Source organism: Hippichthys cyanospilos, chromosome 17 (assembly GCF_059441005.1).
Source record: "Hippichthys cyanospilos isolate Australia breed blue-spotted pipefish chromosome 17, RoL_Hcya_1.0, whole genome shotgun sequence".
Taxonomy (NCBI): domain Eukaryota; kingdom Metazoa; phylum Chordata; class Actinopteri; order Syngnathiformes; family Syngnathidae; genus Hippichthys; species Hippichthys cyanospilos.
Genome location: NC_142385.1, coordinates 5853145 through 5878668, shown reverse-complemented (window position 1 = coordinate 5878668; position 25524 = coordinate 5853145). Strand labels below are relative to the sequence as shown.

The following is a 25524-nucleotide window of genomic DNA, read 5'->3' as shown; positions in this document are numbered from 1 at the left end:
TGTATTTGAAACATATAAAAATATATGATCTGTAAGTACATTAATAGCTACGTTTTTTTAAAGATGTAATTCAATTTTATAATTTGCTGTCCTTGATGTATTTGGACATATTGTGGGAGACACTTGGATGCTGTTTAAAAGTCTGAAGATAATACATAAAATCTTCAAATCTTTTTCAATTAATAAATGGTCCTTTTGCTGAAACTGCAACCCGTACAGACCCATAATTTGTCTTGAAAAAAAGAACCAGACTTATTTATTTTGTCTCCTAATATATAATGTAGACACTTGAGACAATGCTTGATTAAAGCACTTGCAATCTTCAACTCCAAAAAGTAAAAAAAAAAAGTCTTAAAAATGAAGTCCACACTTTTTTAAAGCATGGTCAGTACATCTTAAAAATATGTTTGTGAAGCAAAATGTCAAACCAAAATTAGATTTTTTTTAAATTCATATTATCAATGTTAAATATTAATCTACAATTTAATGAATTAAAAATAATTTCATTATCTGGGCTTTCCAAACTTTTGGCTGATGATGTAAATCACATCAAGTTAAAAGTGATAATCACATTTATGAGATTTCGGTTAACTTGTCAAAAACAGTGTAGCAAATATTGGCAATTAATAACCGGTAATTAATTAATTGCAATTATTTCATGAAACGCAAAAGCATCACTTGTGGCACCATGTTTGTTTTTGGATCCATTTGAAACTGAACAGATGAGAAAACCCCTTGAAATCAGTCATTAGTATGAAGGACACTACATTTTGAGTACAGTGATCCCTCGTTTATCGCAGGGGTCGCGTTCCAAAAATAACACGCGTAAAGTGAAATCCGTGAAGTAGTCCCAGCTGTGCCTCTTCGTCCTGTCTCCGCTCCGCTTAAGTGTCTGTTTCTACTGAAAGAGCAGGAGTTTGCTCTCGGCATGCCTACGAGTCACGTGATCGGCTCCCAGAAACCAAGCTGTCAATCAATGTGCTTACTAGCACGTTCGTAACATGTGCGTGTGTGTTGAGCTGAGCGCACATGGGCGGTTACAGGAGAAACACAGGAGAGACTAAAGCAAGCTTTCGGATCCTCTTGCCTTTTGTAATAAAATGACAAGTGAAAAACCAATGCGTTACAGCGTCAATATTTTATTTCTAGACAACAGTAAAGCACCTGAGCCAATCAGGATTCAGAGTACAATGCACTGTAAAAAATATCCACACTCTAAAAAATCTGTGAAGCAGCGAATCCGTGAAAGATGAACCGCGATATAGCGAGGGATCACTGTATTTTGAATTTGATTTTGAAGGTTAGATGTTTGTCATTTTTGATTTAAATACACACACATGCACACACGCCCACAGTATACAAACACTTTCTTATCCAGGTTTAATTCTCTAATCCAGGGGTTCTCAAACTTTTTGGACTCAGGGACCCCTCTTTGGAGAGCACATTTTCCAAGGACCCCCCCATTGCAAATGTTTGCAGAAACAAAAACAAACAAAACCATTTAAGACAAACATAAGTGCCCTTTTTATTCACCAACATATTAGATTTGACAACAGGTTTATTTGTTCCTGCGTGCTTTTGGATGTGTGCTATGGGTCTTTTTCTTGCTGGAGGACCCATGATCTTGGACTCAAACCAAGTTTTCTCACACTAGGTAGGACCTGTCACTCTAGAACGTCTTGATAATTCTCTGATTTCATGATTCCTGTGATACGATCAAGCCCTCCTGTACCAGATGTTATAAAGAAGCCCTGCAGCTTTATGGATGCTTAACTGTTGGGAGGGTGTACTTTTCCTGATTCGCTTCATTGCTCCATTTGTAAACAAACTGTTGGTGTGCAATCCCAAAAAGCTCAATTTTTGTTTCATGTGTCCGCAGCACATTTTCCCAGAAAGATTGTGATTTGTCCAGGTGCTCCCTGGCAAAGAATAGCTGTTTATTTTTAAGTCTTTGCATCCACAAAGCTGTCTTGCTTAGCCTTCATCCATGAAACACTTTTTGGTTTAGTGTGCGGCGAATGGTACATGCTAAAACCATAACCATTCCAGGTTTGCCTTCAAGCCTTTGGATGTTAGATGTGATGTTTTTTTTCACTATTTTCTTCAACCTTCCAAGACTACTTCATATCAATTTTCTCTTTCACTCACCTCAAGCAAGATTCTTGAAATTTCCATCCTGGTGAACTCCTTGATACCATCAGACACATTTCATGCAAGACTATTAAGGGCTTTGGAGATTGTCTTATAACTGTTGGAGATCTTGTGTTTGCTAGTTATTGCACTTCTGATGTCCTTAAATGGTTCCTTAGTATTCGCCATTGTAACAAACGATTGCTTATTGTTAAAAATCACTCTTTAGCATTTGCCCATTTATGTCAAAAACAAGCTCTCAATAGAATCAATTGTTTCTCTTGACTCATATTTTTCAGAATATATTCCACATTATGTAACTTCATGGATGCCAATAATGTGAGAAGGACTGTACGTCGAGCTTGCATCTGTATTTTGGTGCTGGGAGGAGCTTTTTTATTTGCACATTATTGGTGTCACACTTGCAGTCGAATTACTAGCTGGAGCAGCAAATTAATACAATCAGTGCTTGGGACTTCCAGAAACGCAGCATGATCGCTTCGATTTAAAGACGCTGCTTAGTTACAGTGCTTAACCACCAGAGCAGAGCTTTAGACTTATGATGATGGCAACATAATTTCGGCTGCCGTAAATTCGCTCTCAAGACCACGGTGCCAAATTGACTCTGCAGTTATTATTCCTCAAAATTAGGCATGCTGTTTTGAGATTTTAAATGACAGTACATTTCAATTGAACACTTTAGCTCAAAAGAGTAAAAATATATTGCAAACTTATTTCAAATAATTTCCTTAAATAATTTTGGGTAGCCGACAAATGTCCAGTAACTAAATCTTAAGTGTATATATTGCACCATAATGTCATATGTTGAATCTGCAGTCTGCATGTTCCCCTCATGCCAAGTTCTCTGGTTTCATCCCACATTTCAAAACCATGCATGATAACTCAATTGCAGACTCAAAATGTTTTAGGCTTGAATGTGTAGCTACTAGGAATGAGATGAAAGAGCACAGCACACGATACTGACAAGCTGACACAGTTTCTATTCCAAAAAACTCAAAAGGCGAATCCCTACAGGAGTATGCTCTGCTTACTTTCAAATCACTCTTGTGGTGATGTTTGGTTTTCCATTTGGATGATGGTAAAATTTTGTCAGATAAGTCAGACAGTTTGTAAACACTGCAAAAAAAATCACTGCTGCTAACACGAGTTGTATGCATTTTGTTTACTTAGTAAGTGAAAAGATTCAAGCTGTCACTAAAAATCAGCCTCATTCTCTTATGTTCACCTTTTCACACTAAATTGTTCATGTTCTCACACTGCTGAAAACTAGAAAATCTCTATTTGGGAGTATTGTATGTATTTCCTAATTCATATAACAAATTTTGCCGGAATTTCATGTTGTTCTCGTTGACTTCATCTTATGGAACCTCTCGTGTGGTGGCATTTGAAATCATAGTTGTTCACTTTTTTATGTGCGTGTGCATGAAAATAAATCAAATAGCTCACATAAATGCCAACTGGCTCAATAAAATTGACTCAAGATCCATTTGGGTTTGGTGCTTCATCCACCAAGGCTTCAGTGTAACTACCATTGTAAGCCCCAAGCCTCACATTTCGTGTCAAATCATGACCACTTCTACTTTCTACCAACATAAACAGATGCCAGCCCTTGCTCTGACCCGCTTGGCTCGAACGCTTTTGATGACTGTAGACAGAATTGTGAGTGTGGCAGCCGTCATCCCTGATAATTGTCTTTTTGTAGAGGTCTGCCACACCATATCATTGGATCTTGTGCGAAAAATACAATTGAATGGCCTTCTTGTCAGACCTGTCATCCCCGGTAATAATTTCTATTATTTTCAGTTGTTATTGCTGCTAAAAATGATTCAGTTTCTAAAAGGTGCTAAATAAAGCAAGCTCCCATAGTTATTCAAACAATTTAAAAAGAAAATTATATTTTTAAACTGCATCACAACTAGGTGGACCGCAACATTGTAATCGTATTGAATTGAGTTCCGTGTTGAATATAAAACAACACAATAATGGCCAACTGGTAAATTGCCAAGCAAGATGTGTGGGCTTTTTTTGATCAAAAAAAGAAATCAGGTCAGGAACAGAAGGCATTTAAAATGAATCCGAGTCAATGTCATATCACTTTAGGGTCGAGAGGGCGTGCCATTTGAGGATGACGCCAGTCAATACATTAATCATGGCTTTTGTTCCCTCACATCAGGACTAATTCTCAGTAGGAATATTTTTTTTTTCTCGACTTGATGGAGAACAAAATAGAACTTAATTTCCAATTGTACACCTTAATCTGAGGTAAACCTCTCTCAAGCTTTTAATAAACTCCCATAATTTGAACACATTGTATTTCATTGCGAAATAATTGCAATACTGTAGTCCCATTACTCAGTCAAGGCTAACCTGACAAGCCAGATGGCTTGTTTCATTAAAACAGCGTGAGCGAAACGAATTACACTCTAAACTACAATGCTGGGAGCTGTTGTGAAGACACAATGTGCATTGACATTATGACATGCCATAAGGATTTCTTCATAAATCTTTCTGGTAACGAGGTGAAACATAACGGAGTCGAAGAGGACAGGCACTTTCGAAACTTGTGCATGTAATTGACGGGAGCGGTATGTTTGTGCCATTATTTAAATTGATTTTTGTATGTTTTTGTATTGCAGCTGGATAGGATTACTGCTGTGTGTGGATGCTCAGCAGACACTCTATTTTTTCGTGCTAAACTTGATTTGCATGTACATCAAAAATCAAAGCGCCAGACGTGTTTCAACTATAAATCAACAAGCTATTTGAGTGATTTTCAGCTAAAGACCAGGTTGCTTCCAAATGTATTTTGTTATTCTTTTGTCCTCCGTAATTGTAATTTTAGGTGTCTTGCCGAGATTGTTGGTCCTATGACTGAATGCAAAGCACGGTTAGAAGGTTTTTATGTAAAAATATGTTATGCCGTTCTGATTATGTTTTTTAAGTGACAGACTAGTGACCTTGACAGTGATTAGACTATGGCGGGGTGTGGGGTGACTACTCTCAACTGAAGCCACCTTCCTCACTACAAAATGTAATCTCAGAAGCGGTGCCAAAAACCTAAGATTGAGCCAAACAAAGCACAAATTAATGAACTGTTAAAGGATAAACTAAATCACTTCCAAAACATCGTTATTTCGGGTGCGACCCATGCGGCCTGGTGGCTGTTGATCCACGGACCGGTGTCGGGCTGCGGGCCAGAGCTTGGGGACCTCTGGTGTATTCTGACTACATCATCAAAGTAAGAACAGAACTGTCATAAAAAAAGGGCCACTTTTATAGAGCGAAGACAGCTCAGTTTGTGGTGAAAGTTAGATTACGGTAGAGTTCTTTAAATATGATCTCTTAATGCCACTAATATAGTGGTGGGCAATAAATCAAAAAAATAATTTGATTAAATCATCATTTTAAAAATTGAAGATCGGAAAATTTGCCAAATTTTAAAAACAGATTTTGCACAATGCTGGAGGGTGGTTTACAAAACATGTTTACAATAGGTACTAACTACTTGATAGTCCATTTATTTAGCCATTTTTGTTGTAAAAAGTTAATATTTTGTCTATAATCTTTTAGTACTGGCCTTATTTTAGACGCTCCTTTAGCCAAACAGTTAAAAATATTTGAAACAAAATATATAAGTAGGTACCTTGCATTGAATGTCTGAACCCTTAAAAACTTGAAAGCATTAATTTGATTTTTCACCTGCAGTTAAAAATGTTAACACATGTGAAGGCTCAAGGCAACCGATCAATCACAATTGAGTTTATTAATGTCACGTGACCAACAAGTGAGATACAATTTTTCGTTAAGGGTAAACAAAAATGTGGTTTGAATGTAATATTTAGACGTGAAAAATAATTTGGTTATCAAATTATTTATTGAACAAATAGTAACTCTTTACCTCTAAAAAATGTAAAAATAAGTCAGACTATCACTTTAAGCATGTTATGCACAAGCTATGAATGTTAAGGTTCATTAAAACACATTTTAAATCATTATTTATTCTTTTTTTTATCAGAATTTTTTTGCACAGAATTTAAAATAAAAATGAATCCTACATTTAAGTACATGTTCATCGTTATTATTTATTCTTCCCCCAAAAATTGCTTAGAGTCATCAGAGTGAAGAATATCAAGATTTTATTTTTTGTCTCTTCACAAAAAGCAAACATTCGGTGAATTTGAGTAATTTATTTGATGCTCACTCAGCAAGGATTTGATACGAAAGACTAGGGTTTTGTACACGTTGATGTAACAGCATTTTTTTTGTCACCTGTATTCTTTATTGAATTTTTATTTGAACGTTTTTTGTGACTGTGAGTGACGTATTAAGTTTCTTATTTACACTTACGATTTTCACAATATTTTTAAGATATTATTACAAGGCCTCGCAAATTTTTCCAGACGATAGATGTTCCATCCAAAAAGAAATTATAATTGATTTATTTTTGCTGGTTGCACGTGAGATTTCTTGAATGTAAGCTCAATACCCTGGCTAAACTAGATATCCTGGCCTAATCACATACGCATACATTAATGTTTGCACATATATTGACATGTTTGCATAAACATACAGTACATCATTCTTAAGCAAACTCTAATCTCTCTCCGGGTACCTGAGATTATCATAGGAGCGTTTTAGACTCTCCAATCTCTTCAAGTTTCTGGTGGGTGTAGCTGATGTTCACAGAAGTCATAGTGCCCAAACAAGCAATTAAATTGCAATAAAGAGTTCAAATGTATGATAGCTGTGAGCTGAACAATGCTTAACATTAGCGTTGCAGTACGCATACTCACTAAAAAAATATTTGCGTCTGCCTATGAATAGACAAGACATGGGAACCGAAATGGATTAGTTGAACTGAAACCCAAGTGTTTGCCGACTCCCATAATGGCGAACGAGTGTTTTTGAGTGCACTGATATGTAAAATAAGCCGCTTCAAACAGTTAGGCAGCATAAAGGGCAATATACACCTGCAGGGTATGACACGCATCAAAACATTCTGCTTATGTAATGGTGTGCAACAGTAGCATGAGAGTTCTGTCACTTTTGCTTGTCACTGTGTTCCTGTTTCCAAGCAGAGAAGCAAAACGCAAATGTGCAGTGGCAACTTGTTTTTGTTTTTTTTTTCCCCCAGAGATAATGTGCAGCGATTTTATACAGAGACAATTACGACATTTGGCGTCTCAATTTCTACCAAAGAATCCTACTTATATTTTTCGCTGTATGTATTATTTGACTTGCTGGAGTTGCAGTAACTGCATCTAATAGGCTTGTCTTGCTTGGCCACCCGTGGTTCTGGTCCTCCAAAGAACAGCAAGTAAAGTCAATAGAGACATATGATGTCTGACCAGTTTCCGTCTACAAGATTGTGCTACGTGTCGATTAACTGTTGGAGCCTTTCTACATAATGTACCTTCATCAATTGCAAAGGATGTGCAGCATTTGCTGTTAATCGTTAATGGCAGTAATGCCTGTTGGGGGCTGACTTTGTGTGAATTTAGCCCAGGGGGCCACTGGGGTTTGCAGGTACCAAAGGTCCTGCATAACCCGATGATTCATGGAGCCAGCAGTGTGTCTCCACCTCATTTATTCACAACATGGACACAGAGCTCATGCCCCATACTGAATATCACTTTACAAAAGGCAGCGTGTGTGTTCTGTGTTTTTCCTACTGCACTGGCTGTCATTCGCTTCTCTTGAATAATCATTGTTATCTGAAATGTCACAGTGCGAACTCAGTGGCCCTTAGACACACAACGGAAATTCTGCAGAGATTCTCTATGTCTGTTTTTGCGGGGATATATTACATGTTTGTGGAGATAACATGTTCACATTTTTATAAGACAATTTAATTGGGCCTTGACAGATGCAAAATCTACCCATGCCATTGGCGCTAACACATCCTCATACGGATGATGGCTTTTGAACTTTGAGTCCTTAACAATACAGAAGGTTCTTTTCCTTTTTTGCCCAAAGGACACAACGTTCACAATTTCCAAAAAACAATTTCAAATGTGGATTCATCTGAGCACAGAGCACTTTGCACTTTGCAACAGTTCATCATAGATGAGCCTAGGCCCAGAGAGGTTTTGGGGGTATTGTTGATGGTAAGTGGCTTTTTGCCTTGCATAAGCAGATTCAAGTTGCACTTATGTATGTAGTCCCGAGCATTATTTACTGACAGTGGTTTTCTGAAGAGTGCTTGAGACTATGTGCTAATATCCTTTACTCCAGAGATATCCAAACCTGGGTCCCGAGGGTCACTATCCTGCATGTTTTTTATTTTTTTTTCGTCCTCCAATGCACCTGATTCAAATTGTCAAGATCAAGGGTGGGCAAGGGTCGGTGTCCTGCGTGTTTTCCAGTTTTCCCTCTTAAACACATCTGACTGCGATGATTAGAGTCATATTCAAACTGCTGTAGAGCTTGCTGATGAGCTAATCATTTGAATCAGTTGTGGTGTGAAGAGAAAACTGAAAAAACATGCAGGACACTGGCCCTCATGGGCCGGAATTGCCCACCCCTGTTCAAGATCGTTATCAGACTTCCGCTGAGCTTGCTAATGAGCTGACCATTTGAATCAGGTGTAATGGAGGAGAGAAACATCCAAAAACATTCATGATACCTGCTCTCGAAGAGCCGGTTTGGACACCTCTGTTTTTCGCATTGATGTCGGTTTTTGATGCAGTGCCACCCAAGAGATCGAAGGTCACAAACCTTCAATGTTGTTTTGTTGCCTGCCTCTTACATACAGTGATTTCTCTACATTATTTAAACATGTTGATGATATTATAGACAATAGATGATGAAACTAAGTTTCATGTAATTGTACGTTGAGGAAAATTGTTCTTAAACTGATGACTATAGGTGCTTATCTTTTTGCCACCTGTCCCGGAAGTTTTGGGAAATTTTGCTTGCATCAAAAATAAATAAATAAAAATGGTGGTTGCTAGTTTAAACAGTTTATGTTTTTGTATTGTATTCAATGGGGTATAGGTTGAAAAATAAACAGCAACTCATTGTATTATGTTTTTATTTATAATTTACACATCAAGCACATTTCATCGGAATTGGGGATTTACATTATTCCCCATACTTATTATTTTATGTTAAAAACAGAAAAAAAAAAGAGTGTTTTTTCTAAACTGGCCAGTTAATTATGCTTTTCTCCACATGAGAGACAGATTGGATGAGAAATTCAATTGTTGTTGCCCATCTTGGTAGATTTAATGAATCTCTCTCTCTCTCTCTCTCTCTCTCTCTCTCTCTCTCTCTCTCTCTATATATATATATATATATATATATATATATATATATATATATATATATATATATATATATATATATATATATATATATATATATATATACGGTATATATATTGTTCTTTTCGAGAAGTACGTTTTTTCTCTGTATGAGACAGTAAATAGAGATCTAAACAGTACATATAAACAGCACGGTTAAAATGGCTTGTGGATTGGGTTCATTAAAATGTTCTTATGTTACACTATTATTGAATGCATGTGGGGAAAAATATGATACCATCTTAATAACCATTGCAATAATGTCAATATTGTTTTCGTACCCCACAATTCGAGAAAAAATGTAACCACAGTTACCATTCAAACATCAGGGAATCAGTCTAGACGATATCCTATTTAATTGGTTTGCACTGTGGGATATCATATTAAATGTACAATTTATTTGTATACATGCTGGGGTTTCAGCTCATAGACTTGGATTTCAGATATTTCGATTGTGGCACTAATGGAGTAGCCAAGTAATAGGTTATTTTGAATTGCCATTTTATATTATTTCAAAAATATGAGTTGACCAAGGCTTTGCTTCCACAAGTAGAAACAGTTTGCGGAATACCTCAATTATAGGTATGGAGAAAAAAAAAAGGAGTTTTTAACCTGGAATTAAAGGTCTCGATTCTTAGGAATGACTTGATTTCTGTTGGTAGCTTATTCCATGAATGCCACTTCATCATGTTTGGTTTTATCTCTGGGCTCCACTAATTGACTGGAGTCTGCAGACCTCAGCGCCGTACTGGGTTTATATTCAATTAGCATTTCATTAATGTGTTTGAGAACCGGGACCTAAATCATTCAGTCACTTAGAGACCATTAGCTAGCTTTAAGTTCACACTGCTGTTCAAATGCCAGGTTAACAAAAGCACAGCTATGCTGAAAAGACACCAGGAAATGTTTTTAAGCTGTTTACAAAAAAAAAATATCTCTTTTTGAGTCTCCATTAGGACAACTGTATACAGTACTTTGTTTGTATCGACTGCTTGAGATCATTTTAGGCGATCTTGTAAGTCAAACATTACATGACTCCCTGCCTCAGGCTAATGCTTAACAATTCATCGCTTCATTAGTTTTGAGGTGTCTTGACACTTTAGTTGCAGACAAGCTGAAGATATGTGGCCCCGCTGTCACATCTCAACAGGATTGTTTTCCATGCCTGTGGCAAGCGGCTACAAATGTCACCACTCAAGGATGGAAATTTAGAAGCCATCATGTTTTTATTTTTTCTTTATATAATATAATAAAGCAATTGGCTGTGTTGGTGTGACACTAAGCCGCATGCTGCTAGAAAAAGAGACTCCCTGCGGTTGAAAGTATTCTTATGGGCATCCACATAGTCTTTTTCACTTGCACAGAGACAGCCGCCACCACATGCACAGCTTGGCTGGGTTGAAGCTCTCAGCACAGCTTTGATGGCTCATATCGAGATCAAAGTTTTCCTCATGGCTGTTTTCACTCCGGGAATACTTAGCTTTTGCCCCTATCAGTGGCTTGCCTTTTTACAAGGTATAAGAGGTATGACTGTATTTAGTATTTAGAGGTGTGAATATGTGTCTAACACCACAAGTGCCATAAAAAAAAATTCATGTTTTTTTTCATTTTCAAAAATTACAACTAGGCCTGAAATTAATGATTTAATGATTGACTAATCCTAATAATTTTCTCCAATCATTAGTCAGATCATCCATCCATCCATCATCCATCCATCCGTCCATCCATCCATCCATCCATCCATCCATCCATCCATCCATCCATCCATCCATCCATCCATTTTCTTTACAGAGACAACCAACCATTCACACTCAATATCATACCTGCATTTCGAGTGGAGAAATTCGAGTTTCCAACATACCTACCATACATGTTTTTGGAATTTGGGAGAGGACCCACGTGAGGGCGAGGAGAACATGCAAACCCCACACAGGAAGGTTGGGGCAAACTGAAATTGAACCCGGGGCCTCTGAACTGTGAGGCAGATTTGGCAACCAGTCTGCCACGTTGCCTCCCATCAATCAGATCATGTTATTTTTTGTTAATTCACTCAAAAATAGGATGTTATTTCAAAGTGATAGCACAGCAAACAATGCTCTATGATTTGGTTAATGCTTTGGTCAGTAATGTAAATAAGCAAAGATAGCAGCCTTGTTTTTCCAAAGTAAAAGCAGATGTTTTATTTTTTATTTAACACAAAGCGTTTTCATGAAGCAATCAGAGAATATTTACTCTTGACAAGCTGAAATTATGAGCATTAGGACAATTTTGAATTAAAAAAAAAGACCCAAATGATTAATTGTTTATCAAAATTCATTATCAATTATTTTAATAATGTATTAGTTGCCGATTGATTAATTATCACACCTCTAATTATATCGCAAAATTGAATAAAAGGGAAACAAAAACAAGTATAAATCCAAGAAGTGCAAGAAGTCATGAATCTTAAAAATAATTTTTAATGTGTGGGATCTGCTAAAGATATTAAAAAAAAAACATTATTTTAAGATTATAAGAAAAATCCTTATGAGTGTACCCATTACCCTTAATTTGACCTTTTTAAACTTTTGAATGCAGTGTTTAAAATTGTATTTCTTATACAGAAGCTCATCAAAACTCTCACAACTGGTATTTGATCCATCATTCAACAAAAGTGTGTCAATTCAATTTATCAGTAAAATATACAATATCGTAATTAGCTCAGATACGTCTGGTTTCTTGACGCTACTTCAGGAGGTAGGAACAGTATCTCGGAGTGGTGTGCCAAAATCAATTAAAAAAAAACTTTTAATTTGACCATAACAAAGATATTTTGTTATTAATTTATTGTACCTTGAAAGATTAATGCATTGCATGCAACAAAGTCATCATTGTTTCTTTAATTATGTCTTTTTTTTCCTTTTTTTACATTTAAGAAGGTAGGATTTTGCATTACCAAGTCATATGTCAACATGAATCACATCAGTTTTAGTGAGTAACGCTCTTGGCACATTTTTGTAGAATCTTCATGGGTCAATATTTCTCTTTGACTGAAAAAGAACAGACAAAGAAAGTGGAGGAAATGAAAAGAGTGCTTTGACAAAATAGGATAAATCTGGTGGGGGGGTTGTTATTGCCAGCATGCGTCACATCTCCCCCTGGCAATATAAACATCAGTTTACTTTTTGTGGGGATTTGAAGGCATGTCTCATAACAGCACCTGTAATTCTTTACCTTTGTATTTTGACGGAAGAATGTCAGAGACCTTTTCGTAATGAACCATGTCTCTTTTTTTTTTTTTTTAGTTTTGCTCTCACCGGGACTGTGAGATGCAGTAACTCATCTAAAATGATCGTTGGTGAACTCACCTGGGATTTTCAAATGAACACTGAATCCTTTATTTTCTGCAGTCAGATTTATTAAGATGTGTTGCTGCATCTTAGCACACAGCCTTTCCAGTGAATCATTAATTCCTGCCGGGATCCCACTAATTAACCTTGCCAGCCCATTTCCTAGAGTGTATTTGGCTCAATTAATTTGCATGCGCTTCAAGACTTGATTTCATCCTCCTCCACTGTCTTCAACTTTTTAAGAGAATCATACCGAAGTTGTGTATTTATCTTTCGTCAGTGGTTTTGTTTCAGATTGTTTTGCGTGTTTATTTTTACTCTTTGTTTCTTCCTGCTCGCGATTATGTGTTTTGCTGCAAGACGTCCATTCAAAACCGCTTAACTTTTTTCAGGGTCATCACGATGTACTGTTATTAGGCAGTTTTTGCGCTAGTTAGAATAACAGTTTAATGGTCTAATGCAGGTAATTGCTGAAACATGGTGTTATAAAACATGATGTGATCAAACATTTTTTAATTGGATGTCCAACTACACTCTTGTCGTAAAGTTGGCTTACAAGGTTGCGCTACATTAAGTCTCCAAGGTTGTTGGCTCTTGGTTCTTCAAAACACAATAGAGCGATCAAGTCTTATGAGTCTTTGGTCATCTTTAACACAAAGTGAATTGCAGAAATGTTAGGCGAACTATGGAGTAAAGTGGCCAGTGGAGATATTTGCTGAAAAGATGGTGTGATAAAACAAAGCTTTATTGCAGGACAGTTTAAGTGGCCAATGGAGATACAGTACTTACTAAAACCAATGGCATGGTAAAACATCTTTATTGATTGTTGAACTCCACATCTTTGCCATTTTGTTTGATACCCTAACAAAATGTTGTCAAGCTGTCATACATTGCTGTCTAGTTTTTGTGATGCCCTCCACAACTTTTAACAGTAGTTTGACTACAAAAAGTAATATCAGTGGCTATGCAGTTGGTATGGTTGTGTATTTTTAATATGATTCTGTTTTTTCTGTTGTGGCTGGTGGTGAATGATTTTGTGTATCAGTTGCTATGGTCTTATGCTTCTGAGCCCCAGGGACATTTGATTTTGGTCTCTAGTTTTTGACCCATTCAAGCTACCCTACTAAGTCCTGGTCTACTTAAAGGAGGAAATTCTGGCCTTTCACTTGACAAATCATATGTTTGGATGGAATGTGTTTAACTTTTTTGTCTCAGTGACACAAAATGGACACAACAGTGGACACAAATGAATAGGTTGTGTCTCTGAAGGATATAGGATAAAGCTCGAGGTTGTCATGACGCTGTCAGAAAGGTCGAGCTTCCTGTTTTAGTATTCCAGGTCTAGTGTTCTAGTTCTCCATGTGCATGGTTCTCAAATGATGGTACATAAAGACAGTTAAGGGGGTAAATAAGACGCTAACGGGCTTTCTACGGATATCAGCAAATCTAATTTAATGCATTTTAATGTCGTGACAGGAAATGTCCTTTTTTTAATTTAAGAGCAAATTAATTGTAACCTGAAGTAACTTATTTCTCAATTTTGTAATAATCACTCCTTCGCAAGAAAGTGTATGCTTTTATTTTGTTACTGTTAACAGATTAACCTTGTCATGAGTGATGCAATGTCGATGTTACACAACCTATCTTCTGGAGTTGTTAAAAAACATGCCTGGAGATTCCAAGGTTTAATAAATCAGACACTGACAACACAGCCATCTTTTCCGTTTTTTTTGTTTTTTTTTTAATCCAAAAACTCCTCACCCTGGTAAAACAGGCACTTGGCTTGAAAAAAATAAAATAAAATAAAATAAAATAAAATAAAATAAAATAAAATAAAATAAGATTGAGAAACACTGCTGCTCCAGGTCAGTTTTGTAGCTCTTTTTTCTTCTTTGATTTTTTATATATGAATACCTGTACTTTTACTTCTCCACTTCTATTTCCTGGCTGCTTTTAGCTTTGACTTTTACTCCTCATTAGACATATATTGTACTGAAATCATCATGATTTTGTCTCAATTTATTTACAGATAAACTTGCTCAGCTGCCATGGTTTAGCTGTTTTTTTTTTTACATGAATGGCAAGAGGTAAATAGACAAGTTAAATGTGACTTCTGCAATCCGTTGGGGAAGCATTTGTATGAGATATCACAAACAAAGATATATTATTTGGAATAAATAATGATTTCTGACAATTTTAGCAACATTGGCTAATTTCCCATGGCAAGTCAGATTATCTCTCATGGAGTGTTAACATGTCACAGCATGTGCATGTGGCAATATAATCACAACCTCTGTTGTTAATTTTCAAAATCTTTATTAGTTTATGAAGTTTGTATCACATGATATGTACTTTAAGTGACTGATCATCATCAATAATTTTTGGGGATCCTGGTTCATCGTCATAATTAAACCAATCCCCATGTTCATGTCAACAGGATTTCCAACCTATTACACACATCTGTGTGTGTGCATTTGTGTGTTTGAAATGTCGGCGGATTCATAATTTTACTTTCATCTGCACTGATGTAAGAGCTCATTAATTAAGTGCCTGGCTTCTTTTAATACTTGGCATGGTGTCATTTGCATTACCATTTGCCGTGCCCACCAACTCATATACACACACGCACGCAAATTCATGCTGTCATCAATGATGAGTCCATCTTAAATGATTGATAAAAATGACGCATGGCCTCTTAAATGTAGTTTAGTGTGCCTGTGTGCGGTTATTTTGGAGGTCACACAACAGTCGGAACAAAGTACACAACAAAATCGATGGCAGTTTCAAACCAACACATTAATTTGACCCTTTTTAACAACACTTTGTCATTCAAGCTTAGTGAACTGGGCTGTGTTGCATTGTGTATAATGAGCTGTTGGGAAATAATGGTAAGCTATGGGCATTGACATCTGAAACACAAACAGCTACAGATAAAATCCTCTCCAGTATTTTCTTTGAATTTCAAATATATTTAAAAATGATTTTCTCAGCCCCCCATATATCAGTTAAGCTCTCCTTTAGCTCCCGGGAAAGAAAAGTCTTGGAGCCGTCTCAAATTATACAACTTGCGTAATTGTCTCATTTTTAGCTGTCACAGGGAAGCTGCGAAATGATTTTACCATACAAGCACTGTGACCGTCTCTGTTCTCCACCAGCGAATAAAAGGACAGGATGACTATTAATTTGCCAAAGGAAACAAAGCATGCATCAGCGTTATTATTATTTTTATGCAAATGCTTGCAATCCACTGCGAGCAATACATTTTCACTGTACTGCTTACTGATCACTCTGTTAAAGGCTTCTCTAATAGCTGTCGTTGTGAGCACGCCTCCTTTTAGGCTCATATAGGAAAGAAGCATTTGCCATCGGTGTTTTCTTAGTAGTCCACCAAATGCAGAAAAAAAATGCGGTTTTCAGATTTCATCAGACCTTGTTTGAACTTTAAAGAGGAAATCAAGAGCAAAATGTTCTTTACAATATGTTTCCATGATTCTAAACATGTTATTCAATTTAACATTGTGCTTGTGGAATATCAATAGGTAGAACATTCCAATCATTTTTATCCTTATCAGGGGACAGCCATTTTTGCACCGCTATTGACTGACAATTAAGTAACCACAAATCACAACTCAGCTTGAGAATGTCATATGGCCAAACTCAGAAAACAGATGAGTCGTGATTTCTCTGAAAAAGTTAACAGAAAGTGACAAAATGGGCTCCTCCTGAGATGGTCAAAAACAGGTATATTTTGCTTTTTAATTCACATGAAACAGAATGCCATGTTTAGAAAAGTTATGATGTATGATACGATATATGCATAGAACATACAATGTGAAAGAAATATATTTCCTTAACATCCCCTTTAAGAGGAAGTGTAGCAAAAGTGACAGCACATAAGAAGTAATTTCCTCTCCAGTGCCTATTTCAGAAATAATTGGTATTGGACCAGTTTATACGATTTTCCAATGGGTCACTAAAGAAGGCCAGTATGAGTCCATCTATGAGTCCTTGTACCTGTGTGACGTCTCGTTACGTACACACGTGACTTTTACATGGAGAGGAAACATAGTTGAGCTCATAGAGCAAGATTGGATGCCCAATTAAAACTACAACTGCTGTACAGATACTCATAAGGCATATTCTTTTAATTGATTTAGCAAGTTTTCTTTCACGCTTTAAGATGTTTCAAATAACCCAAACTGTTTAAGCACACGATGTCGAAATGACTAAAACCTGCGTTTGCATGGCTGAAAGAACACATCCAATTCCCTACGCACTCATTACTTCACGCCTGAGCAAACATACTCTTCTCCTTTTCTTCCTTTGTGTCACATTCATGACTTCAGCTTGCTTTTATGCTTCATTGCGACTTGCCCGGGCAATAACCAGAGAGCCCCAATCTAACAGCGAGTGAGATTAAATTAAATAATTCAACACTATTATGATTTTTTTTTCTTTCATCTTCCTTTAATCGTTTTTTCCTGAAGGGAAGCAAATTTAATATTTCATCCTGGAAAATGCTTGAATTGGTTGTAAAATGTCCCTTTGTACAAATACAGATGCAAATGTTCATGTTCACGTTTAAATAACCATTTTCGTTTTTCCACAGGGTGTATCTGCCGACCCCAACATTGCCTTGGCCCTTGCTTCGGAATCTAAGATCGTCAAAGAGAAAGAGGATCAGCCTAATCCATTTTCTGAATCTCAAGCCATCAAGTTAGGTAGAGCTGGACCGCCTACAGGCAAGCCATCCTTCATATACCCACCACTTAAAAAAGAGCATTATCATCATCTTCATCATGCATCTGAAATTGTTAAACCATGTTTTCACTGTATTCTCTGATGGCTTCTCTGGTTCTTGTAACTTTTCTGATCTTTGCGTTTCTGCAACCCTACCCCAAGTTTACAGTGGAGAAAAGTGCCCTACTAAAATCACAAAAACCTTGTTCCACTGATGGCTGAACGATGGTGAGTGTTGGCGAAGGTAGTGGCTCATTTGATCTCGTCGGGTTTAGTTCAAGGTCGCAATTGTTTTCAAGATGTTCTTGAGACATTCTGAATCAGTCTGAAACAATCTGAAATATGTTCAAATCTTTCTTATGACAAGAGAGCCGATCAGAATGTCTCGAGAAGACTGAAATACAAACAAACTGTGCAAGTTTTGATGATGGTATCGAATGTGCGTTGACGTCAGAGATTCTTCACGTTTCGTTAACCTCAATCGTGATACGGTTAAATTTTGCCATCAAATCAATTTAATTTGCAAGGATTTAGGAATGAGCACAGGATGCCGTTTTGAACCTCTTTTGACAATCGAAAGCAATTGTTAGTCTGTCCTTTTTTTTTTAATCCCTTTTATGAGGTTTTAGATCAATGGCCCAAATCAGGTCGTGATTGACACTGAGGGTTTTTAAAGTTTGCAGTTATTCTGAAGACATTCTCAAGGCATTCTGAAAAGTGTTCAAAATGTACTCGCGTCACGAAACAATTAAATCTGTTTCAAAATTATAAAGAGTATTTGTGACCTTGAAAGAACCACTTGAGATCAAAAGATTTTCTACCATCTACACTTGCTAACGCTCACCCCTCAGCGGGACCTCGTATGAACCCTTACAAATCCCTGGTGTGAATGTGAATTGGCTACAGTTGAGAAAACTTGCAAATGTACACATGTCAGTGGGATAGAGGTTTAAAAGAAAGATCAATATTAGGAAATTTAGGAAAATTGCTTTTTAAAAATGCTTTATAGTACCTATCAGAGGTATGAGGAACATCAGGCATGGATTTTAAGATGGATTTAAACTTAGTTACCCAGTTGCAAAAATACACCTAGTAAAACAAGAACTTTTAAAAAAATCATTTTTAAAAGGGCAATCCCTATAAAATCTGCAATATGAATTTTTTGACATATTCTAAATATATGTTGCTCGGCATGAGCTTGTGTGTATACTAAACAGAAAAATAATACCTTTGCAAAATATGCCAGAATAATAATTACCGAGCTAGTCAAAAAACAGTCAAAGCTAATTGTTGAATGGCGATACAAACAGCAGTCATACCGTTTAAGAATATACTTGTAGCCCACCATATGTTATCCGCTAAAATACTCTTTAGTATTGGCACAACTCACGCAGAGAAATGAAAGCATGTGGCATTTAACCAAACGAATTTTAAAAAGGTTGTCTGAAGTACGAAGTACCATCATTCCGACTGAAGCAGATTAAAATCTAAATCAATAATATGACTCATATGGCAATATGTTCTCCTGAAGAGAGTGTGGCTTTTTTTTTTCCAAAATTTAACATTTAAGTTAAGACTGTCAGGTAGAAGTACTGGTTCAAAAATTGAAAACTACAACCTTGTAAGTTAGATTCAATGAAGGTTCTAAAATTTTCTGCTGTATAGAGAATGAATGATTTCAAACTTGAATAATGAGATCAATTCTCTGCCCCTTGAAAATATGTCATTTCATTTTTGTCAAACAAGTGTTTTCTTCAGTTCCCCGAACCAAATGCATATAATATCCTATTCTGCTTAAATTGCAAATTTATGAATTCTGGCTTTCTCCTGTACATTTGAAGTAGGTACGCCACCCCGGGACTTGGGGGGATAAAAGAACATCTACGTTTTCTAAAAAAAAAAAGTCTCTAAATATTCTGGTTGCCACCTTAGGGCTGACATTGACTTCTGGCAATGTCACTTCAGGTTTAACTGTGTAATTCTGAAGGTAGCATATGAAATATTCACTCAACCCAAAAATGTGTCAATAATTCTGTTAGCTCAAAGTCTAAAGCAGGGGTGCCCAAGTCTGGTTCTCCAGAGCCCCTTTCCAGCCTGTTTTCAGTGTAAACTCCAAGGTTATCAGACTTCTGCGTGCTAATGAGCTGATAATTTGAGTCAGGTTTGTAGTTGGAGGTTGGATAAGATAGATATTTTATTGATCTCATGTGTAGATGGACGGACGGACCAAACTTCTCACTCGAGGACCAAACTTGGGCACCCCTCCAGGTTAAACTATTACTATTATTTGCATCATGTTTGTGCTATGCGTCACAGAAACTTTGAATTTAAATCCAGATGCCCAAACATTTTTCCATAATTATACGGATAGTTTTATGTACTAAAAATATTTAAACTGCTTGCTGCCTTTTAGTTGACCATTCCTGTAAATTATTTAGATTCTTCAGTGTTTGATTACCCTCCCATTAACAATTTTTTTATCAGCTACATCTAAATAGCTGAATAGAGTCTGATTGTTCAGATAGAGCACTCAAAGGCACCTCACTGAGTTGCCACCTGCACCTCAATTTCTAGCCAAGTACCAGCCACAGGTTATTGCAACAAGTGCTGATAATTCTCTTCGCCATAAACACAATTCATATCTGACACAAGGAAAAAGGCTCACCAGACCCTCAGGGCTCACATTGTCAACAAAGGTTTTCATCTGAGTATTACATTCACACTTTCTCTCAACTGTTGAGGAGACAATTAAATGTGAGAGGATGCAATTTCGGTCTGCGGAATTATTGCTTATTGTCCCAAGGTGGCTTTTCATTATGAATCACTTTTAATCACTGCTTGCGGTTTCCACTAATTATGCTGAAATAAGGAGCAGAATACATGCACATACTCTTTAAAAAGTGAACAAAGTGGGACTTGGTACATCTTTAATTTAAAAGAATTTAACCCAAATTCTAATCGCCAATCATTTCTTTTTTTTTTTATTTCTCTTTGGGCTCTTTTATGCTTTGGAAGATTTTAGTGTGATTTAATTACGGCAGTATGAATGGTGTTGGGTCTCATCTTATTTCCTGTTGTGGCTTATTGACTTTTGACTCTTAAGTATGTTGTTTTAGTGGTTAAATGTTTTCTGTTTCAACTCACTTTTCAACTTTTTCAGCCATCAAAGAAGAACAACCAAAGATCTAGTAATTTCTTTGTTAATAGTGTGTGGTATATGATTGAGGATGGTTTGTATTTTGTATTGCCTAAAACTGTTATCGAAAGGCTTTTTTCATATCGGTTCACTTTCTCCTCTTTTTTAGAGGCTCTTATTTTGTAAAATCTGTATCTTCTAATCAATAATCTACTTAATTTCATTGTTGTGATTAACTACAAGTCATTTTATGACTCGGTTTGCAGTATATACCTTTTTTTTCTTTGACTATAAGCTATACTGGTATATAAACAGCAGCAACAATTGAAAAAAAAAGAAAAAAAATCACTGATAAGATGCAACGGACTACCAGATGCAGGTCATATCAGATATGTACGCAGAAAGATGGCACATGGAATTTTTGTTTTGGATGGGTGGATGGATGTATGGATTTTCAACACAACACCAACAGAATATAAATTATAAATATAAGAATATATACAAGAAGATAAATGCCAGTACAACTCAAAGTCATTACTTCGATACTGTCTTTTTAGTGAACATACATATAAGCACATTGCACACACACACACACACACACACACACATATATATATATATATATATATATATATATATATATATATATATATATATATATATATATATATATATATATATAATTACAATTTGATTACCAAGATCGTTGATTATGCGTAGAGTTAACTGATACAAATGTAACCTTTCAATCTTAACAGGAGCATTCTAAAAGATTAGCTGTTTTGCTTCTTTTTTCCCCCCACTGCACACTCAAAATGCAAAGAGTCCCTCTTTGCATTTTGAGTTCGACAACACATTTGATGTTCATTGGACCAAAAAAGGCGGTAGTGTGATCTTCGAAAGTCAGTATGTCTAGTCATTGTAATATGGTTAAGATGAAAACAATGCTAAAAGAAAAGAAACCAAAACTCCATTTATCCAGGAGAATAAGGTGAACTTATTTTCTTCTCCAAGTGATAAAGATTTCGTGATGCGAAAAGTCTGACCCTGAAATTACTTGAATTCATCATTTCATTTCCAGTGAGCAAAATTAGACTTTACGATTTAACAAATGAAATATCCCAGTGGGGCTGAAGCTTCCCCTGTTCGTTCCATTCTGAAATTCTTAATGTTGGAACAGAGGTGCAATGCCAAGAATCTTAATGCTCCCAGTTGGGTAGAATATGTGGTTCTCGTCTCCACATATTAAAGCGAGTACTAAAGAACAAGACTCTGTGCAGAATATGAATTACTATGACTATTATACTACACTTGAATTATTTCCTTTTGAACAAAAACATGAGCAAAGACTGCTGTGAACCACTTGATCCATTTTGTAGAATGAGGAGATGATTCTTCAATTTTGATCAGTGCAAAGAAGCTTGAACGCATTTTCCCATGTAGCCATATAATGCATGAGGTAATCATATTTTCAAAGTATCGTATTTGAAGTTTAAAATGAGCTATATCTTGCCTCTTTCTTTACTCACCATGAGCAATAGCTTGTTCCACAAGGCAATAAGTCATTTAAGATATAAAAGGAAGGATTTTTTTAATGTATCTATTTTTTTATTTTTATTTTTTTTGTGCAGCGCCATTGCAAGCTTGCTAACTGGCTAAAATTCGTATCACACCTCGATTATAGATTCTGTACCCAAGCCTACACTCAGTAATTATTGAATGTGACACAGCTTTGACGAAATGGATATGAGAGTGGAGACTGTGACGATAATGTTCATCATTTCACATTTGGCCGAAACATGTTGAGCACAGGCTGCCGAAGCATCAGTAGACATTTGTTTCCTTCATATGCCAGTCTGGATCACTTCTGGCCGCCAATCCCAAATTATATTTCTCATGTGCGGTGCTTTCATTTAATGTCAACATCTATAGAGTTAGACCAAATGTGTAAGCAATTTGAGGTGCGGTTGGTTCCGCGGTCTAAAAACAGCATGTCAATTTTCGGAAATTTTTCTACCTCCACTGTCTACCTTTCTGATGTTTACGATCATTATTTGGCTAAAAACAATACCAGCATAGCGATAGAACGCATAACATTCAGAGTGGTTCTTTCATTATTTTCAAAATTGTAATCATTTTAATTACTTATCCTTTTTTTAAAATCACTGCAAACACTACATAATTTAAATATTTTTTTTCTTTGTTTATTTATTTATTTTTGCAGAACAGTTTTGCGACTGACTTACCGGTAAATTGAGAAATAACTAAAATTTTATAGAGTAATGTTTAATTTTAATTTTTCTGCAGATTAATCTTCGGGACCTGAGGCAAGGATTTTTATTAAACAGTATAAAATTGTCATGGATTTTGGGTTGTGGGTTTATTTTGAGGGGTTCTGTTCCTTTGTTTCCGTATATAGTTCCTGTTCCCGCTCCGGTTGCGTCTTTCTGCGTTTAGTTTTGATGTAGTCCACCTGTCCGTGTTACCCGCCCCTCGTGTCCTCCAATCCGCTCCCTTTGCCTGTTGTCCCTGCCCAGCTGCCGTGTGTTTGTTTGATTAGAGCTGTATGTATTTAAACCTGGTTTTCGTTACAGCCCGCGTCGGAACATTGTCTCTGTCACGTCATGTCATATTGTCTCTATCGTATTGTTGTCTCGTAGTCCCGTCTTGCCCCGAGTCCCTCAGCTCCGTGTTTTCCTGCCAGCCTGTCCATAGTGTTTTGCTTTCAGTTTTGCCAGCCTGCCTGCGCCCTTAGTTCGAGTTTTTTGCCGTCCTGTTTTTCTCGCTTTTGTTCCCGTTCGTTTATAAATAAATGGATTTAATCAACCCCCTGTCCCGACGCTCCCCTGCTTTTGGGTCCTCCTCCTCTGCAACCATGCCGGCCTCCTCAACCGCCGTACTCCCCCGTGACAAAAATAAGATTATTAACAATTACACTTAATCAACACTTAATCATTAAGACCAAACACTTAATCATTTTTCTATTCAATGTTGCATGCTCTCCGCGCGGTTCCAGGCAGATGTCCAGCAGAGTCGATCAAGCAAGCACTTAATTCCACTGTTAATGAGCTAGCCATGTCAATCTTAAGTTATCTCAGCAATTAGCATGACTTTTCTCCAGCTTTCCTCACCATCGCTTGGTGAGGACATTCTGAAGTGTAACTTAATCACTGCCAAAGAAACATTGATTGTTTTTTGGATCGATCTAAAAACAAACTAGATAGATAGCTAGATAGTTGTAACTTTCACCGTTTCATCTCATAAGAAACTACTTGTTGCTTGAAAGCTCTATTTTGTAACCAGGGGACACCCCTATAATATCTAATCATGTCTCACGGCGACTAGAAGTTAACAAATATGAGCTTATCTTAAATTTGTCGGCAAAGAATTCAGATTTGCTGAGTAAGTTAACCACAGGCTCATTGTTTCCTTCCATTTTAGAATGGGATGACATACAGTTTGTTGACCTGGGTTGGCACATCAGTTCATCTTTGCCCCCTAACCTATAAAGGCTCGGTAAACATGTATTTAGGCTGCATTTTCTCATAGAAATATGAAACATTCACTCTTGAACACAAACAGTTGTTTGAAAACCATGGGCACTTGATTTTCAGTTTACTGTAGAGATTCCATATTTCAATTACATGAAGCGCATACTTTGGACCAAAAATGTTAACGCAAGCAGCAATGTAAAACCATTTACGTATTTCAAGCTTCATATCGGGAAAAAAAATAGTTGAAGAAAACTTTGTGAAATACAGTACAACTTATAATACTTGTAGGACTACAATGCTGTTTATCCTGTGTAGCTTCACATTGTCCCAATTGAAACACATTACATTCTGTACTGAGGATCTCTGAGGTAGTTTGCACCCATTTGTTTTATAGAAAACCTCTGCTAGTCTTCTTGATTCATATTTGGCTGTATTTTTAGTGAAGGCCAAGTGCTCAAAAGACATTTTGCCATTGTTTCCCTAGAATAAATACATAATAGCCTTCAGTTGTGCAGGCCTTTGGCACCTTTTTTCTCCTGAAAAATCAATCCAAGACCTTAATGGCAGAAAATAAAAGTTTTTTTTTTCCAAATTCAGAATTCTGTAAATATTAATGAATAGCTTGGTGTACTGTGCAAATGATTAATTTTACCCAGTGTACATTTAACAGTCAACATCGTAGACCTACGGATTATGAATTCATCAAAATAGCACTCACAACAAATATGGTTCATTAAATAGTTAGACTCAGTTTTAAATGAGTGATAGTTTTTCGTTCAAAATTCTTCAATGATTCCCTCTCCCGTTTATTTGCAACATTCGTTTACCCTGACAAGATTTAGACAATTGTGATGATAAGTATAAATAATGGGGACTTATTCAGCTCTTTACTTTTTCCCCATAATATCATCAATGAGGAACGGTACCTTTACATCACTGTTTCATTTCAACTACCAAGGTCCCAGTTGCCTGGCAACATTCATCAATAACCACATGAAGGATCGTCCTTTCGAGGCACCATTATTTCCACTCTAATACTTGTCATTTTGACACTGTCTGTCTCTTACAAAAGCAGCTGATGTGTCACTCGGGACCCAGTTTGTTAGTCGATAGGTGTTGTTGGTATAGTTCAACTTTAGAGTACAGTCCATCATTTTGATGGCTCTGTTGTCACATGCTGTGCACTTTCAGACTTTAGGCTTAGGAGATAATAAAATAAAATATAACAATATCACTCCTGTTAGTTTTAAATTAGTTGGTACCAAACTCAATAATCTGTTGACAATTGCAGACTATTTTTCTATTGTACTGGTCAAGCAAAAAAAAAAAAGATTTTTCAGGACCTGAACCACTGATACTGCACATAATAT

General features: G+C 36.5%; 1 protein-coding gene across 2 annotated transcripts in view; it reads left to right on the top strand.

Annotated features, from left to right (window-relative positions):
* The window catches only part of slc39a11 (solute carrier family 39, member 11), a 77396-nt gene that overhangs the window by 25826 nt on the left and 26046 nt on the right, over positions 1–25524 (top strand). Inside the window, exon 5 of one of the 2 annotated variants that reach the window (XM_088439519.1) lies at positions 17394–17505. In XM_088439519.1, the coding sequence (XP_088295645.1) occupies positions 17394–17505 (112 nt within the window). Of the gene's footprint in view, positions 1–17393; positions 17527–25524 lie in introns of both variants that reach the window. The other variant, XM_088439518.1, reaches the window with a different exon arrangement.